The sequence below is a fragment of the Canis lupus genome, chromosome 33, assembly GCF_003254725.2.
Source record: "Canis lupus dingo isolate Sandy chromosome 33, ASM325472v2, whole genome shotgun sequence".
In the NCBI taxonomy this organism is placed as follows: Eukaryota; Metazoa; Chordata; class Mammalia; order Carnivora; family Canidae; genus Canis; species Canis lupus.
In genome coordinates, this window is record NC_064275.1 from 28,100,422 (window position 1) to 28,119,508 (window position 19,087).

General features: G+C 50.7%; 1 protein-coding gene across 1 annotated transcript in view; it reads right to left on the reverse strand.

Annotated features, from left to right (window-relative positions):
* The window catches only part of ITGB5 (integrin subunit beta 5), a 115,890-nt gene extending 103,356 nt beyond the window's left edge, over positions 1-12,534 (reverse strand). Inside the window, exons 1-2 of the mRNA XM_025474752.3 lie at positions 12,304-12,534; positions 3,241-3,326 (exon numbers count right to left, since the gene is read on the reverse strand). Coding sequence (XP_025330537.1) covers positions 3,241-3,326; positions 12,304-12,373 — 156 coding nt within the window. The 5' untranslated portion in view covers positions 12,374-12,534. The remainder of the gene's footprint in view (positions 1-3,240; positions 3,327-12,303) is intronic.
* Positions 12,535-19,087: the final 6,553 nt, after the last annotated feature.

The window sequence follows — 19,087 nt, forward strand, 5'->3', positions numbered from 1 at the left end:
CCCAACACGTCCCGTCGGGACTCCCCGTCTCTCCGTCTCACAGTCCTTTCTTACTTTACTGGAGGTGGGGAGGGGATCCTTGCTCTGCATTTAACACTCCTGGTAACCTCACTCCACCTCCCCTGCGCAGGCCGCTCCCCCATTGCTGTCTTCTCCCACAGGGATGGAGCTTTCTGGGGCCCACTCAGCGCTTCTTGCTGGTTCTGTACCCAGTTCTGCTGCATGGCTTTTTATTTATTTATTTATTTTGATTTTGTTTTTGTTTTGCTTTTTAAATTTAAAGCAACAACAAAAAAATCTTATTTTGGGGTGCCTGGGTGGCACAGGGAGTCAAGTGTCCGAGGGGGGAGCAGCAGGCAGGGGCAGAGGGAGAAGCAGACTCCTCACTGACCTGGGAGCCCGACGTGGGGCTTGATCCCAGGACCCCGAGACCGTGACCTGAGCTGAAGGCAGACGCCCAACTGACTGAGCCCCACAGGTGCTCCTGAGCATCCGACTCTTGATTTCAGTTTGTGTCATGATCTCAGGGTCATGGGATCGAGCCCCATGTTCGGTTGCACACTCAGCAGAGAGTCTGCTTGGGTTTCTTTCTCCCTCTCGCTCTCCCTCCCCCTGTGCTTGCTTGCTTGCTCATTTTTTTCTCTCTCTCAAATAAATCATCTTTTTAAAAATCTAAAATATTTTTAAAAGATTTTATTTTTAAGGAATCTCTGCATTCATCGTGGGGCTTGAACTTGTAATCCTGAGGTCAAGAGTCGCATGCTCCACCAACTGAGCCAGCCAGGAGCCCCCTGCATGGCCTCGTTAACCTGGCTCTCTTGACTTTGTTTTCTTTCTTTTTCTTTTCTTTTCTTTTTTCTTTTCTTTCCTCTTTTCTTCTCTTTTCCTTTCCTTTCCTCTCCTCTCCTTTCCTTTCCTTGTTCTCTTTCTTTCTTTCTTTCTTTCTTTCTTTCTTTCTTTCTTTCTTTCTTTTATTTATTTATTCATGAGAGAGAGAGAGAGGCAGAGACACAGGCAGAGGGAGAAGCAGGCTCCATGCAGGGAGCCTGATGCAGGACTTGATCCTGGGACCCCACAATCACGCCCTGGGCCAAAGGCAGGCACTAAACCACTGAGTCACCCGGGCTGCCCTTGACTTTGTTTCCTAACACAGTGACCATGAACGGATTTCCATGAGCCAGGGGGACGTCCACGTTCCTCTCTCCCTCCCAGCCCAAGGCAGAGGGAGAAGCAGGCTCCATGCAGGGAGCCTGATGTGGGACTTGATCCCGGGTCTCCAGGATCACTCCTTGAGCCAAAGGCAGGTGCTAAGCCACTGAGCCACCCAGGCATCCCATAATAAAACGTTTTTAAGTGTCATCAAAGAAGTAGAGAATATGGAGAGACAAAGAAGTGGTCTTGGCCTGCACATGCAGACACGCAATAAATAGCAAACCAGTGAAATCCTTCAGTCAATATTTATTGAGCAACTACTGTGTGCCCCACAACACTCTGGGTCCTGGGGATACAACAGTGATGAAAACACATAAAACCTTGTGTTTTATGTGCCTTGACTTTCTAGAAGAGAGAGAGAACATTCTTATATCAATGGTATGGGTGTACTGGACTGATGGATGAAGAAGTGGACGATGTGTCTGGGAAAAACCATGAAAGTCTTCACAGAGTAGGGGAGTCCAGAGCTGAGTCTTGGAAACTAGACGACAAAATGTTAGGGAAAGGAGGAGAAGCCAGGAAGACCTTCTAGGAGGAGTAGCACAGGGAAAACCATGAGAGCGTATATCAGGCAGGGCTCTCTGGGGATTTTCGGGTAGTTCCCGATGGGGGATGATGGTGAGGAGGCAGGTAGGGGCCAAGGAACTTGGATTTGTTGTGCAAGTCACAGGGTATGAAAGGTTTTAGAGAAAGTTCACAACAAATACACCACAACTAAGCACATACACAATGAAGTGTTCATATCTTGGGAATATTTATTGGGGTTGGGATCATTTATTTAGTAATCTCACTCTCTGCTAGAAAAAAATTCTAGAGAGGGCACACATAAGAGGCCTAGGGGAAAGAGCTTGGGCTCAGAAGTCCGAGACGCCAGATAGAAACCCAGCTTTGGCACAGCGTGTGGCCTTGAAAAAGTCACTTTACCTCTCTGAGCATTCGATTTTTCAACAAGACTATGCACAAAGTGTGTGGAGTCTCGTGGGTTTCCCCACACGACTGTCTGTAGCCATCCAAGGTTGAAGCAATCCCCAGACCTCTGAGGCTCCATCATGGCAAAGAAGCTTAGCCTCCCAGGAGCCATCTCCTGTCCTCCTGAGCCAGGCACCATGCACTGAACTGCAGACACTGAGCCTGTCCAAGGTGGCAAGTCTTAGCTTCTTCCAAAAAATAACCTTAACAGGAGAGCCTTAACAGGATGGCTCGGTCCGTTAAGCGTCTGACTCTTAATTTCAGCTCAGGTCATGACCCCAATGTTGTGGGATCCGGCCCCATGTTGGGCTCTGCCCTCAGCACAGTCTGCTTGTCCTTCTCCCTCTGTTACCCTCACCGACTTGTGCACTCTCTCTATCTCTAAAACAAATCAACACTTAAAAAAATCTACGACCTTAACAGTGCATTCGTGCAAGGAGGGTGTGTGCCCCGTGCTCTAATATCAATTTTGAAAAGTGACCCAGAAATTTCCGTCAAAGCAGTGATTTTTAAAAAAGTTGATCATTTGCTGATGAGCCCACCAAGTTCTGATACGTGACTGCTTTAGGACAGCAATATGCCTAACATTTCCCCGAACTTATAACCCTTCTTAGAGGGCTTGAAGAAACAGCAGCCATTATTTTTAATTTTGCCAGAAAGGTTGATTCATAAAACTCATCCTCAGATAAGCCACGTGAAGATGACTGGCCTCCATTCACATGCCGCCCACCCACGCACGTTTTGAACTATTATACAACAAAGTCACTTCGCATGCTTAGATCTTTTACCAAATAGCAGGAAACTATACAAGAGTCACAACTGGCTCCCCGACAAAAGGGAAGGAAGATCTTGTTTTCCTAAAATAGGACTAAAACCCTTAATACTATCTAAAGACCCAACTGAACTTATCACGTTATAAAAATGTAGCTTTGTCATCGCCCTGGGAAAAAGAAGAGGAGGCAGCTTGCAAAATCTATACCCCCTTTCTCTGCACAGTCGACGACGTGTGCGCTGGGTGTAGCCAGGCCCCTCCCACCACGCCTACCACCACAGACCTACCTCTTTGAAGCACCAGGCACATTTTGGGTGGATTAATAGACATTCTTCACATGAGGTGGCACTTCCACTAGTGCATATGTTGAGACCTTCAAAGAAAGATAAAGATGTACCAATTAGTTCCTGGCCATGAGCCTTATTGAGGAGGCCTTTGAATGGGCTGGGAGGAGGAGTCACTTCCTTTTTTAGCAGGGAGTCTGGGTACAGCTGAAGGGCACAGGCCCCCGGGCTAATGGCAGGTCAAGGCACATTGGCTGAGGCTAATCCCCGACAGTTTCTGGAGCACCCACTAAGCATGCACACTTGTGTTAGCAACCCCTATTTCTTCTCCTGGACCCACTTAGATTTCTACCCCCATAACACAGTAGGTCCTCCCTTACCGAAGGCATCATTACACTTAGTCCACCCAAAATGACCAAAAGAAATAGTACGAAGAAGAAAGAAAGAGAGAACAGACTGCTCTCCTTCAGGCATAAGAAAAGTCCTAAATCAAGTACTATCATACCAAATCCCAGTGCACCAAAAGAAGCCAGAAGAATCTTTGAAGAAGAATGTAACCAAGGAAATCAATGTTGGGTTAAGATAAAGAAAATCCAGTAATTCCGTATACCTGTTAGTAGGTCAAACAAGAAAAACCGTATCATCACCTCCCTGGGCAAATGAAGAGGCACCTGATCAAATTCAAAACCCACCCCTGGTAAAAACAACAGAAACTAAGATTAGAAGAGAATTCCTTTATCATTGTGAAGGTTGGTTATTTCGAAGCAAGGCCAATCCCTTCTCTTCCATAAATCTGAACTGTGGTGGTGAAGCTAAAGCCACCACCCCCCTCAACTCCCCACCCCACCCCACCCCACTCCCACCCCCCACAACCTTGCCAGCAGCGCAGGTGTCCTTGGTGAGACTTACGGTCCCTTTTTTCCCTTCCTCCTCAAGGATACATTTCTTTTGATCAAGAGCAATTTGGTTTTTCTCTGAAAGAAAATGGCTCTATTCAGCCCCCATATCACTAGTGGACCCACTTATCTCTTCCAGTCATTGCCTTGAGTGTCAAGAGGAGAGAGACCCACTGAATTGATGGAAAAAAGAAACGCAGGGCCATCAGCCCTACAAAGAAGGGCTCGAAGCGTAAGGGGGGAAATGAGCCAAAAAGATTAAAAGGAAGAGTGGAGGAGACAACGGAGTGAACTCCACAAAACATCATTCAAAACGATTATTGTTAAGACATCTCAAAACTGCAGCATTTCCTAAATTTGCTAATTTTAACTCCCTGCTTCTCCCTTGTCACTAGCAGTAAAAACAGAAATCGAGTGACATGGGGAGCCATCCTGTGCCATCCTGAGGAACCCCAGAGGGAACAAATACCACTTGGAATAAGAATGGCCTGCGGGATAGGAGGGAGGAGAGACTGGCAGGACCAGAGATGCCATGCTGGGAAGGGAGGTGGGCTGGCTTGGGAGGCCCGGAGGGGGTACAGTCAGGCTTTCCCCCAGGCAGAGACCCCAACCCTGAATTCTGGGCCCCCAGGGCCCCATCAGCCACCTTGTTAGAACCCTAACGCACCACAGAGCTGCGGGACCCCAATCTCACCGCCAGGCCTGTGCCAGGATCTCCTGGATGCAAGTCCTGGACCCGGGACACACTTCTCTGGAGAAACAAGCTGGGACCAACCACCATGCACAACCAGGACTTAGGGCCTACCTGGCTCCTGCTCACAGTGACAAGCTCCTTCCTCATTTTAAAGTGAATCCACTCGCTTGATGACTTTTAAATAGGCACTTAAGCGTTAAAAATAATAATAATAATGGGGGCAGCCCGGGTGGCTCAGCAGTTTAGCACCTTTGGCCCAGGGCGTGATCCCAGGGTCCCGGGATGGAGTCCCGCGTTGGGCTCCCTGCATGGAGCCTGCTTCTCCCTCTGCCTGTGTCTCTGCCTCTCTCTCTCTCTCTCTGTGTGCCTCTCATGAATAAAAAAATAAAATCTTAAAAAAAAAAATGTGTGCCGAAAGAGTTTCAAAATGCCAGTTCTACTCTGTGCCCAAAGCTCCTTATGTGTCGGAAACCCAAAGGTGGGGTGAAGAGGATCACACGGGAAACAAAAGCGACTTTCCCCTGCGCTCTTCACCAAATACAAACTCAGGCCCTTGTGGCATAACACTTCCTTTGATGAATAAAACCCTTTCCACAAAATACTGGAACTGCAGATCCTCAGAGCTAGAAATGTCTTCAAGTGAGCTAATCAAGCCAGCTCATTTTAGAGATGAAAACATGAGAAAACGAGAGTAAGTGCCTTGAAACAAGCCCCATCTACAAGAACGAGGTCAGAACGGGGGCGCTTGTGTAGCAAGTGACCATATGGGGGATGCCTGGCAATCGCTAAGCCATCCCAGACTCGGGGTGGGGTGGGGGGGGTGACCAGTGAGCTCCGGGGTCCTCTTGATAACAGGCCCTCAATCAGAGAGGAATTTGAGGTCAGATGTTTCATTGATGTCTCTGTTTCGACCGACATAAATTCACAAAGACCACTTTCTAATTGCCACGGCCTCATCCGTGAGCTCTAGGAATTTGGGTCACGGCTCTTGAGCTCAGGGCAGTAAGGGGTCACCAGCTCTGGCCCGGACAGACTGGGCTCTGGCCTCCTGCTCCACCAGCCTCAAAAGATCTTGGATGTGATACCAAAGAGGCTCCAAGGAAGTGGCAGACATCTGGGATGAAAACATACTGAACAACTGTAAAATATTTACTGTCCTGCTTTACTAATTGCTTCTATTACTAGCACATACTCACATGCAATAGTAGTTTTATTGCACTCAAAATGATTCCTCTAAGATTAGGCTGCTACTGGGACGGATTCATATTCAAGAAAACCTGCACTAAGCATGTACTAAATGCCAAGCTCTGGACTAGGGGACGCTAGGAATACAGAGATGGAGGAGCCAGGCCTTGCTCCCGGGGAGCTCAGGGTGCCAGGCAGCAGGTAGCAGACAAGTACTCCCAGACCCAGAAGCACAGGTTGGGTGCTAATACATGTCATAGCGCTAGAGTTCCTCCCTTTGGCATCTCTCCTTTCCCCACCTATTAATATTGCAGAGTCTGGATTTGGCTGGATGAGTCACTCTGCACTAACAGCATTTTGAAAGGACGGAAGCAATGAATAAAAAGCTAAACAGCTAGAGTTCACAAATGTCAGCATGTTGTGTCTAGGTCACGGAAAGAGGCACTAGTGGCCCAGGCGATGGCCACATCTTTTCTTGGTTTGCGCTGTGACTATTTCCAGCTCAACTGCAACTGCCTGCAGGCCCTTAATATCTCTGAAGCCAGGGTTTACTGCAAACCATAATCTAAAAATATGCTCTCCTTCCGAGACTCATTGACTCACCCCTCTCTTTCATCAATCATATCCAGGCAGCCACCATGTCCGGCCGATCATTCCTTCAAGATGTATGAAATGTTTCTCCTAATCCAACCCTTCCTGCCTGCCCCCTCCTGCCCCACGATGCCCAAGCCAGGCCTCTGCACTTAGTCTAGATTTTTGCAGTGGCCTCCTGCCAGCCTCCCTCCATGCAGCTTCTCCCTATCTCTTTCCACCCCAAATGGCCAAAGTCAGACGACATCTTCTAAAGCACATATCCAGCAAGTAGAATTTCCTGATCCCAAACATTCCATGGGATAACAGAAACGAGTACCAAGCTGGAGTGACCCAGTACCGGCAGAGGGGGAGAGGGGACAGGACACCACTCAGCTGGGATAGTGGGAAAAGCATCATGAGTATTTAGGGTGTGTGTTCACCTAGAAAACACACAAACGAGAACAGATCACGATATTCAGAACAGTTCCTGTGTGGCACCTTCATGATCCAAGCGGGAAGTGGGCTACTCATGATCCTAAATTACATTTTAGTCACCGATGCCAGGACAACAGAAAATAAAAACATTTCATTATTGTTTGTTTGGTTTTTTTCAAGAGGCAAAGCCGCTGGAGTGCCTCTCCGCACACCCCGAGCCACGCCCCCCAAAACTTCTCACACAACGGACAAAATGTTTCTGGGTCCGAATCTAGCAACTAGATCGTCATTGATCCAAAGATGTCACCACAAGCTGTAAATATGCCCTGGGAAGGCTCTATCTCAGTCTGAGTTCCCATCTAAGACTGCCTTTCTGAACATCACACATCTGCAAAACATCCAGCTTGACAGACAGGACTTGTGCTTTGAAACACCAATTCATATAATTGCATAAGATGTGCAGCTTTGAAAAAGAATGTGCGTGCTCCCTGATGTGAGCCTTACCTTGATATATCACGAAGTTAAAAATAAAAGGCAAGATGTACAACAGTGGGTCTAGTACTATCTTTCAATAAAGACAGGGCAGGAATATTTATAACATACGTATAGAAAACACTCTAGATACATAAAGAAACCTAACAGGGATAATCTCTGCCGGAAAGGGGTCAAGGCAATATGCTAGACTGATGGGCAAGAAGAATGGAAAACAGATTTCTCACTGTACAATTGTTATACCATAAAAAAAATCATGTGACTATATTACCTGTTCAAAAAATAATTTATTTTATTGTTTTTTAAAGATTTTATTTATTTATTCATGAGAGACACAGAGAGAGAGAGAGAGGCAGAGACACAGGCAGAGGGAGAAGCAGGCCCCATGCAGGGAGCCCGATGCGGGACTCGGTCCTGGGTCTCCAGGATCAGGCCCTGGGCTGAAGGGAGATGCTCAAGCACTGAGCCACCCGGGCTGCCCTCAAAAAAATAATTTTTTAAAAGGCAACTGATTACCTCTATGGCCTCCTCCAAAAACCCAAAATTCCATCAGACAAATCCCATCAAAGGGACAATCTACAAAATATGTCCACAAAACCATCAAGGTCATCAAAAACAAGGAAACACTGAAAAATCGTCACAGCCAAGAGGACCCTAAGGAGATGTGGCAACTCAATTTATGGGACATCCTGAATGGATTCTAGAACAGAAAAGCGACATTGGGTAAAAACTAAAGAAACCTGACTAAGGTATGAACTTCAGGGGCACCTGGCTGGCTCAGTCAGTAGAATATGGGACTCAGGGTCATGAGTTCAAGGCTCCTGTTGGGCTTTTAAAAAGGCCCTACTACTTAAAAAAAATTTTTTTAATAAAGTATGAAAATAAATAAATGAAGTATGAACTTTAGTAATAACATATTAGTGTCGTTCATTAATTGTAAAAAATGTACCATAGTGAGGTAAAATGTTAATAATAGGCACAACTGAGTGTGGGTATATAGGAACTCTCTCTACTATCCTCTCAATTTTTCTGTAAATCTAAAACTACATTTTTAGAAAGTTTTTTTTTTTTTTTAAGGATCTTATTTATTTATTCATGAGAGACACAGGCAGAGGGAGAAGCAGAACCCAACATGGGACTCGATCCCGATCCCGGGTCTCCAGGATCATACCCTGGAGCTGAAGGCGGCGCTAAACCGCTGAGCCACCCGGGCTGCCCCACTGGAGGGTTTTAAGCAGATCGCATGATCTGATTTGAGTTTTAACAGAATCACTCTGAGTGGGAGCGTGAAACAGGTAAAGGGGACGAGTGCAGGAGCAGGCCCCAGCTCTACAAGGGGCAAGCAACCATCTCCTATGAACTGCGGTGGCAGCGGTGGTGTTGGGTGGTGTTGGCGTTGGCGGGGGAGTTGGTGGGGGCGGGCAGGGGAGGGACCCTGGTAGGGAGTGCCGACCACACTACCTCCCCCTCCAAGCATCCCCAGTAGGGGATGTGTCGAGGCCTGCCTAGGAGCAAACTTTTCACCAGGTGGCCCAGGAATCAAACCCCGCATTCAACAGAAGCAAGAAGCAGCCTCAGAAACAAACGGATGCCTATAAAGAAAGTGTTCCTTTATATTTACGAAGCCCATTAATCCCATTCCAACTGGAAAGAAAGCAAACAAACTATAGCTCTGGGCTTTCCGAAGCCTGCCCCGGAGCCAACAGAAAATACCTGTGAAAAGAGACACACACACCCCCCTTAACCCAGCTGCACGCCGCCACATGAAAAGGACACTATTATTTAAGCAGTGCAAAACTGCTCCACATCACTGATATCGTTACAACTTTTCAGAATACTTCCAGGAGCCGGCTGGGGAAGAGAAACTAGTCACCAGGGCAGGCAGGCACAAAAAGCCTCTCGCCAACTACTTAGATATTTTAATTCTCCGTTGCCTCAGAGGCTAAATAGGCATGGAGAACAAGCAGGAGGAGAATACTAATTAGAGCTAATTAGACCCTGCCCTCTTCTGCCTCAATCCCCCTTATAAAAAGCCCCCCTAATTCCAGGATGGTGGAGCTAAAATGTAAATACCTAGGGTAAAGAGCAGTCTCCAAACCAAGCCCACTGTTGGCATCCCGCGGCCCTGTTATTACTAAACCTAGGCCTGGGTACCTGAAAAGAGCTGCAAAGCCGAGGCCGAATTCCAGCAGGCCCCCTCCCAGGCCATAGGACCTGCGACGTAGGGGATGGGACAGTGCCGCCCACAGGAGCCCGCTGAACAGGACAAAGGGCTCCTTTGGCATTTAGAGCATTCTAATTTACCGGGCATTTCCTGAAAGAACATTTGTTGTTTTTTTAATAAACTATGATAGCAAACATGACTCCAGCCCTGCAGCAGGATCAATACCACGCTCCGCCCCTTCCTTCATGAGGAGCAAAGGCCTCACCCCAGAGAAACCCTTCCCTGGTTCGGTGGGAAGACCATGTCCTAAAGTCCTGTCTGCAGGCTCTTGGCCGCGGTATAAGGAGAGCAGAAGATAACAGTGGGACAGGGCGGGCTGTCAGCCAGCCAGGGGCTTGTTTGCAATGAGCCCTCTCAAATTAAAAGTCTGTTTCCTGTTGGATTAAACCTAGGGAGGGAAGTCTAGTGAAAGCAACAGATGGGCAACTTGGCCACTGGCCTTGGGACACCCAGGCAGGCACGGCCCTGCAGGTCACCTCTTTCTTTCATTGGGCAACGAAGGCTTTTCTTTCCAATCACGTTCCTAGGAGCAGGACAGGAAACAAGCTCTGGGAAAAAGTACCTGCCATACTTCAAGAGAAAGAGAAGGAAAGGGAAGCGAGGAGAAAGAAACACTATTTCAAACTGTTTGAAGCTGGCTCCCCAACATTGGGGCACTAGGAGAAATCACGCAGATCTGAGGCAGCCCCTGCTAACCGTGAGAAGCTCCAGGGCTAAGAGGGCGATGACAGGTCTGGAAGCCAGCGACGGCCTTGCTCCACCAGGCTCTGCTGGCCCGCGGGCTGGCTGCGCTCTAAGAGGGCAACGGCGAAGAAGAGGAAACCTCGCAGGGATTAGAAATAAACCACCGCGGCTCGATGCTTCTCTCTCTGGCTAAGCCACATCGTGTGGGACAAAGGGCCCTGGCCTGAAAAGCCCCATGATCCGCGGACGAGGAGAGTGGGCAAGTCACTCCGGCGTCTGTGGCCCATCTGAAAGGTGGAGATCGCTGTGAAGATGCGTGTGAGCCGTGAAAAACAGAAACTGCTTCGCAAATGTAAAGCAATGTATTAAAAGAATTCCTCCCAAGTGGAAAAACACTGTAGTTTTTATCAGGATCAGAGAATGCCAAGCTGTAAGGGGAACTTAGAAATCCTTCCCTTTAGCAGTTCCCAAACCCTGGGATCTCACAGAACATTAAGAATAGAACAAGACCAACAAACAGAAAAAGAGGAGGGGGAAATGGACACAGGACTGTCAGATTTTTAAAATTTTGCCCCCCAAAAAAAGAAAAACTATCCTCTCTCACCACTCTAAGTTATTAAAAAGTTTTCCCACCAAAAATAAAGACATCATTTCAAATTAAAGGACAGTCCTTGTGAGGCAGGGGACCACTGGCAAAGATAAACTCCTATGTGTGACAACAAGTTTCATCTTCCCTGTTGCATTCCCTGCCACCCCCCACCCAGGACGCAGGAAAACATCACCGAGGGCGCTGCTGGTTGCCAGATGGGTGTCTGGAAACCACTGATCTACTCCAAGCTCTAGAGTGATTATTTTTCCGTTAAAGAAGTCTTGCTGTAGTATTGAGTCTGAATTCGGGCCTAAAGGAGGTTTTTGTTTGCCCAGAACCCTCCTCTCCGAGGTGAACCTTCAGTGCCTTCGTGTAAATGGGGCACCACAGGGGTACAGTCCCGCATCCGGCCGCCTGGCCTGCAAGAGCAATGCAGGGCATCTCCGGCTAGCAAGCCGGCGGGGCAATGTTGCACCGATGGAGCACCAATGTTGCACCGATGGAGCATCCATGTTGCGCCCATGGAGCACCAGTGTTGCAACAATGTTGCACCGATGGAGCACCAATGTTGCACCGACGGAGCATCCATGTTGCGCCCATGGAGCACCAGTGTTGCAACAATGTTGCACCGATGGAGCACCAATGTTGCACCGATGGAGCACCAATGTTGCACCGCAGCGCACAAGGACTTCCTCGGGGAAGAGGGGAAAGATCGGAGCTTCCTGCTTTTTTTTTGGAGGGCCTGGGGCGGCTTCTCCGCCTGGCAGCCCGGCGCCACCGGAGCATCCTTCCCCTGGGGCCTCCGGGCTGCCCCAAGCAGCCGGGTCTCGCCTCCGAAAACTTAAAGCGGTCACTGGGGGCTCCCGGCACAGCCCCCGGCAGCGGCGCAGCAGAGCCGCGGCACATCCCCGCCCCCGCCCCCGCCCGCAGTCCTCCGGAGTCCGGAGAAGTCCGGGGCGAGCTCCGCAAACCTCGGGATGAAGCCCGGCGGGAGGGATCCGATGGGGGGGCCCGGGGGGCTGCTGCGGTTGGGGCGCCGGCCGCCCTCGGGGTGTGCGGTGGAAGTTCCGGGGGGGGCGGGATCCCAACTTTTAAGGGAGGCGGCCGGAGCCCGGGGCCCCGCAGCGCCGAGGGACCAGCCCCCGCCCGCGCCCCCGCCCCCGCCGGCCACAAGGGGCGCTTTGTGCCCCGGCTGCGCGCCCTCCCCGGCGCCGGGTGCCTGCGCAGGAGGACCCGCGAGCCCCCCGGCCCCCACCCCCGGGCGCCCCCCGGCCCGTGCGCGCCGCGGGCTCACCTGGGGCGCCGGGCAGCAGCGCGCAGAGCCCGAGCAGGCAGGCGCACAGGGGCGCGGGGGCCGGCGGCATGGCGGGGCCCGGGCTCAGCGGCGGCGCGGGCGGGCTCGGCGGGGGCCCGGGGGCCGCATGCCCCGCTCTCAGCGCCCGCCGGCGGCCGGGCCCGGGCTGCCCCGGGGGGTCGCGGCTGCGCGGGGCGGGCTCGGCGCTCGGGCTCCGGGACGCGCCGCCGCGCTCTGCCCGCCGCCGCCTGCGCCCCTCCCCTCCCCTCCCCTTCCTCCCCTTCCTCCCCGCCGCGCGCCCGGCTCGGCCCCCGCTCCCCGCTCCCCGCCCCCCGCCCCGCCCCGCGCGGCGGCCACTGGGTCAGGGCGGGGCGGGCCGGGCCGGGACAGCTCCGCCCCCCGCGCGGGGACCCGCCCGGGACGCGGAGCCCGGGGCGCCCAGGTGAGGTCGCCCTGCCGCGCGCGCTTGCGGGGCGCTCCCCACACGACCCTGGGGCGCCCACCCACGACCCTGGGGCGCCCCCAGCCACGACCCTGGGGCTCCCTCCTCACAACCCTGGGGTGCCCCCCTCACAACCCTGGGGTGCCCCCCCACGACCCTTGGGCGCCCCCCTCACGACCCTGGGGCGCCCCCCCACGACCCTGGGGTGTCCCCCATCCACGACCCTGGGGCGCCCCCAGCCACGACCCTGGGGCTCCCCCCTCACAACCCTGGGGTGCCCCCCCACGACCCTGGGGTGTCCCCCATCCACGACCCTGGGGCGCCCACCCACGACCCTGGGGCGCTCCCAGCCACGACCCTGGGGCTCCCCCCTCACAACCCTGGAGTGCCCCCCCACGACCCTGGGGCGCCCCCCTCACGACCCTGGGGCGCCCCCCCACGACCCTGGGGCGCCCCCCCATCCACGACCCTGGGGCTCCCCCCTCACGACCCTGGGGCGCCCACCCACGACCCTGGGGCGCCCCCAGCCACGACCCTGGGGCTCCCCCCTCACAACCCTGGAGTGCCCCCCCACGACCCTGGGGCTCCCCCCTCACGACCCTGGGGCGCCCCCCCACGACCCTGGGGTGTCCCCCATCCACGACCCTGGGGCGCCCCCAGCCACGACTCTGGGGCTCCCCCCTCACAACCCTGGGGTGCCCCCCCACGACCCTGGGGTGTCCCCCATCCACGACCCTGGGGCGCTCCCAGCCACGACCCTGGGGCTCCCGCCTCACAACCCTGGAGTGCCCCCCACGACCCTGGGGCGCCCCCCACGACCTTGGGGCGCCCCCCCATCCACGACCCTGGGGCTCCCCCCTCACGACCCTGGGGCTCCCCCCTCACAACCCTGGGGCGCCCCCCCCCACGCCCCTGGGTTGCTGGACCTCGGGACCTCCTGACGCCCGCAGGACCTCGCCGTCCGGGCCCCCCAAAGTCGCAGCGCGGCGGGAGCGCTCGCTGGAGCCGCGACCCGGGCGCCTGCAGGAGCCAGGCGAGCAGATGCGCTGGGTCGGGGAGGGGGGGAGGCGTGCGGGGCGAGGGGCGCCCCTTAAGGCCCCCTTTACCGGTTAACGCCTTGCCCTCTCCCAGGATTCGAGGCTGGACCAGCTGCCATCTCCTCCCCTTTCCCTTACCCCGACCCAGGGGCGGTTTCCGTGCAGCTAAACTGTTAAAACTGATGCTCCGCTGTCACCTTGTCCTTTACGCAGGAGCTGGTGCTGAAACTGCCGCTGGGAGGTGAGTGAGGGTGAGGAGCTTGCCCCCCTCCAGCCCCCCCGACAGCCTGCGAAGGAACAGGTGGGCTGGACTGGGACAGAATGAGTGCATTACGACTGGAAGGGTTTAGGGGCACCTGGGGGGCTCAGCGGTGGAGCGTCTGCCTTCGGCTCAGGTCCTGACGCCCCCCGACCCTGGGATCCTGGGATCGAGTCCCGCATGGGGCTCCCTGCATGGAGCCTGCTTCTCCCTCTGCCTGTGTCTCTACCCCCCTCTCTCTCTCTCTCTGCGTCTCTCATGAATAAATAAATAAAATCTTTAATTAAAGGACTGGAATGGTTTACAGGCAGGAGGAGGAGAAGAGGTGGCCTTCCTGCCCGGGGCAGTAGTGACAGGGATGCCCACCACGGCCGGGAACCGGCTAGCCAGGCACACCACTGAATTGCCATGTTAACTCACATAATCCTCCCCACACCTTCACTGTTATGCAGACGAGAAAAGTGAGGCGCAGAGGTGAGAAATTGCTGGAAGAAATGACAGAGCTGGGCTGCCTGTCCAAAGGTTCAGAATGCCTTTATTAAAAATAGAAGCAGGGGGCTCCTGGGGGGCTCAGTCAGTTAAGTGTCTGCCTTTGGCTCAGGTCATGATCCCAGAGTCCTGGGATCCGACACCGTGTGGGCTCCCCACTCGACCATAAGTCTGCTTCTCCCTCTCTTCTGTCCCTCCCCCTGCTCGTGCTCTCTTGCTATCAAGTCTCTCTCGAATAAATAAAAGTACAATTAAAAAAAATAAAAACAAAAACAGAAAGCAGTTAAAGAGTAAAGAGGAAAGTGATAGTTCTGAAGGGCCAGGTGGAGATAGTTCTGATTGCCCAGATTAAGGAGTTTGGAATTTAATCTTCGTTTGTACCCCCCCTCCCCTCCCAACTCTGCCAAGGTGGTGCCCTGATGCCTGAGGAAGTAAACTTATTATTCTCGTAGTATACCGTGCCTGGGGGCAGAGCTCCAAATTCCACTGAGGGCCAGCATTTCGTCCATAAACCGCAGGCAAACATTGCACTAAAATCCCATCCTTGTGTTTGTTCTGGGATAACAGTCAGTCATGCTTATCCCCAAATACTTGCCAGTAGAATTGGTGCTGCAGAGGCTTCCCTGGGTCTATCTTAAGTCTCTCTGTCCCTCAGGAGAGTGGCCTTGGGAGCAACTCCTATCCAGCCTTGGGAGGCAATGATCATAAATAATGGGAAGCCAGAGAGGTTGAACTGGGATGTGCCGAGTGGTGATTTTAGAAGATTTGTCTGGCTGAGATGGAAGGATAGATTAGATAGAAGGACTTAACTAAGTCTCAACAACTGAGTAAATGGCATCGATAAGCATGCTAATTTGCATTTATCTGGCATCCTCCAAGTTTAGGCCTTTTGATGTCCGGTCTTCTGTGCATCACCTTCCCCACCCCCAATACGGTGATGCACAGGTCGGACCCTTATTCGCTTAAGTGCAATCAACAAGATACAAACAGGTAAGTGTTGTATGATCCTGCCGATATGATATACCTAAAACAGGCAGATTCATAGGGTCAGAAAGTGCAATAGAGGTTACCAGGGGCTGGAAAGACAGGGAAACCGGGAGTTACAGGCCCCTATTTACTTAGACTGCACTTGGAAAGCGCTGCAGTCAAATCCGTTCCCATCCTGTCCCACCTGGTGGTTCCCAACCTGCCCAGACCTGCCGTTAGCCACTGAATCCCAAATGATGACAACCTTCTTCCGTGCTCCATTATCTTAGAACTACTTTGAAAATGCCTTTTCTAATCCCTCCGAAGCTTTTGGTTTCTGGGTTTGTGGCTTTTATCCTGTTCTAGAACTCTTTATTCTTTTTATGAAGCTGGAGGGTAGAAGTGCCTCTCGAATGCTTTGACTTCCTCCAGTCGGCAAAGTCAGGGTGCACTGATGCACCCCTTCATGAAGGGAGACAGACAGCATTTCCCACAGCTCCCTGAACAGCTTCCCTTGTAGCTGCCCTGGGCACATCCCCCTGCTGGTCATTGCTGAGCTTCTGAGCTTGAAGGAGACTGCTGGTTGGATTGGGTTTGACTCTCAAAGTTCGAACAAGGACAACCCAGAGATATTTTCCGTTTCTTATTAGTTTTATTTACTCTTTTTTAAAAAGATTTTATTTATTTATTTATTTATTTAGAGAGAGAGAGAGAGAGAGAGGCAGAGACACAGGCAGGGGGAGAAGCAGGCTCCACGCAGGGTGCCTGACACGGGACTCGATCCTGGGACTCCAGGATCACGCCCTGGGCTGAAGGCAGCGCTAAACCCCTGTGCCACTGGGGCTGCCCTTATTTACTCTTTAAAAAGGTGTATTTATTCATTTATTTGAGAGAGACAGTGCATGTACACATGCAAGCATAAAGGAGGGGTGGGGAGCAAGGGGCAAAGGGAGAAGGAGAGGGAGAGAGAAAAATCCTCAAGCCGACTCCCTGTGAAGCAAGGAGCCGAGAGCCTGGAGCCCAAGGATAGGTGTGATCCCAGGACCCTGAGATTAGGACCTGAGCCAAAATCAAGAAAGAGTCTGCCGCTTAATGGACTGAGCCACACAGGCACCCCTGTTTCTTCCTAGTTTTAAAACAGGGGGCACCTGGGTGGCTCAGTTGGTAAAGCCTCCAACTAGTGATTTCTGCTCAGGTGATGATCTCATGGGTTGTGGGATGGGCTCTGCAGTCAGCGAGGAGTCAGCCTGAGGATTCTCTCTCTCTCTCTAACTCTGGGAAACTAGGGGTGGTGGAAGGGGAGGAGGGCGGGGGCTGGGGATTAAAGGGTGATGGGCACTGAGGAGGGCACTTGACGGGATGAGCACTGGGTGTTATTCTGTATGTTGGCAAATTGAACACCAATAAAAAATAAATTTATTATAAAAAAAGAAAAAAGAAAAAACATTCAGTAAAGTACTTAAAACAATCCCATTTACATTTGCACCAAAAACAATAAAATATCTAGGAATAAACTAAAAAACAAAAATAAAAAATAAAAAAATAAAAAATAAACAACAGTCTTAAAAAAAAAAAACAATGTTAGTTCCTCAAAAAGTTAAACGTAGAATTACCCTATGATCCAGCAACTCCTGTTCTGGGGATATACCCAAAATAATTGAAAAAGAAGGACTCGGCTAGCTGCACACCCTTGTCTGAAGCAGCATTATTTACAGAAGCCAAAAGGTGGAAAGGACTCGGATGTCCATCAACAGATGAATGGAAAAACAAAATGTAGTATCTACATACAATGGGCCATTATTTAGCCTGAGAAAGGAACGATATTCTGACACAGGCTACCACACAACACATGATCCCAGTGGTGCTGAAAACGTGCTGAGTGAAATAAATAAGACGCAGAGGACAAATATTATGTAACTCTACTTATTTATGGTCTCTAGAATAGACTAATTCGAAGAATCAGGAAGTGTGATAGAGGTTACCAGGGCCTGGAGAGAAAGGGGGAATGCGGAGTTATTAATTAATGGATACAGGGTTTCCAGTTTGGGGCAATGGAAAAGTTCTAGAAGTGAATGGATTGCAGTGATTGTCGCCGACATTGTGAGTGCACTTAATGCCACTGAACGGTACACTTTAAAATGGCTGAGATGGTAAATTTTATTTAATGTGTATTTTGCCATATTTTTTTAAACGCTTAAAAATCAGACTAGTTAAAACCTTTCTGTTTCACAATTCAGATTTACATGCTAACTCCCTCCCACAGTGCGTTGTCACATTCTGAAGTTCAATTTATAATTCAGATCAAAAATCTTTTACCAGTACGTAGTCGTAATGTAATATGCGGGGGTGGGGGGGGAGTTCAAGGTGGAAGGGGGAGACAGCCCTACGGTATTCGCCTCAGTTTAGGTAATTTACTTAATTTACTCTGCTTTTAGCAGTCATGCCTAGGATTTGTCACAGAGCAAGAAATGAATGACCCCAGTGATAGAATATTAGAAAATTATTTTGCAGCAATTAATGGGGTTATGAAACATACATAAAATTTTCTTTAATATTAATGCTTACTTTCTATTTTAAAAATACCAAGTTCTGGGGATCCCTGGGTGGCTCAGTGGTTTAGCGCCTGCCTTTGGCCCAGGGCGCGATCCTGGAGTCCCGAGATTGAGTCCCACATCAGGCTCCCAGCATGGAGCCTGCTTCTCCCTCTGCCTGTGTCTCTGCCTCTCTCTCTCTCTCTCTCTCTCTCTCTCTCTCTCTCGCTATGTCTATCATGAATAAATAAATAAATAAATAAATAAATAAATAAATAAATCTTTAAAAAATAAAAAATTAAAAAATTAAAAATACCAAATTCTATTTCTTTGTATAGGAAAATGTTCCTTATAGGTTTTTCTCCTCCTTTACACCATGGTCCTGGTTAGGAGAGAATAATCCCTGTGCCAACCCAGCCTGAGGTGGATAGAATTTCACACTGAGAGACAGGACACAGAGCAGGTCTTGACAGAGATTTTCAGTAATAAGGAAAGGGGTTTATGTTGTTGCTCTTAATGTACAAATGTAGCTGTAAGTCCTAGAAATGTTGTATTTCTCTGGAGCTAAGAAACATATGTAAGCATTAAACTTACAAAATAGCTAGCACACCCTTAGTAAGTTTTCACCTTCTCTGTTCATATAATTATCAATTCTGAAAACACTCATTATTATATCTTTCTGGGAGCAATTTTTCAAAGGCTAGTTTTGAAAAGACTTTTAAGACTATGTATTCCGGAGGGAATGTGTGTTTTCTGGCTTTTGTGAACTAAAACATTTTAAAATAATATCCATGAATACAATTACAGTAAAAGTTGTTAATATTTTTCAACTAATCTTGGCATGTGTCTTTTCTTTTTAGAAAACTTTTTTTAGGGGCGCCTGGGTGGCTCAGTCAGTTAGCATCTGCCTTTGGCTTGGATCATGATCCCAGTGGTGCTGGGATCCAGCCCCATGTCAGGCTCCCTGCAAGGAGCCTGCTTCTCCCTCTGCCTGTGTCTCTGCCTCTGTGTGTGTGTGTGTGTGTGTGTCTCATGAATAAATAAACTAAATTAAAAAAAA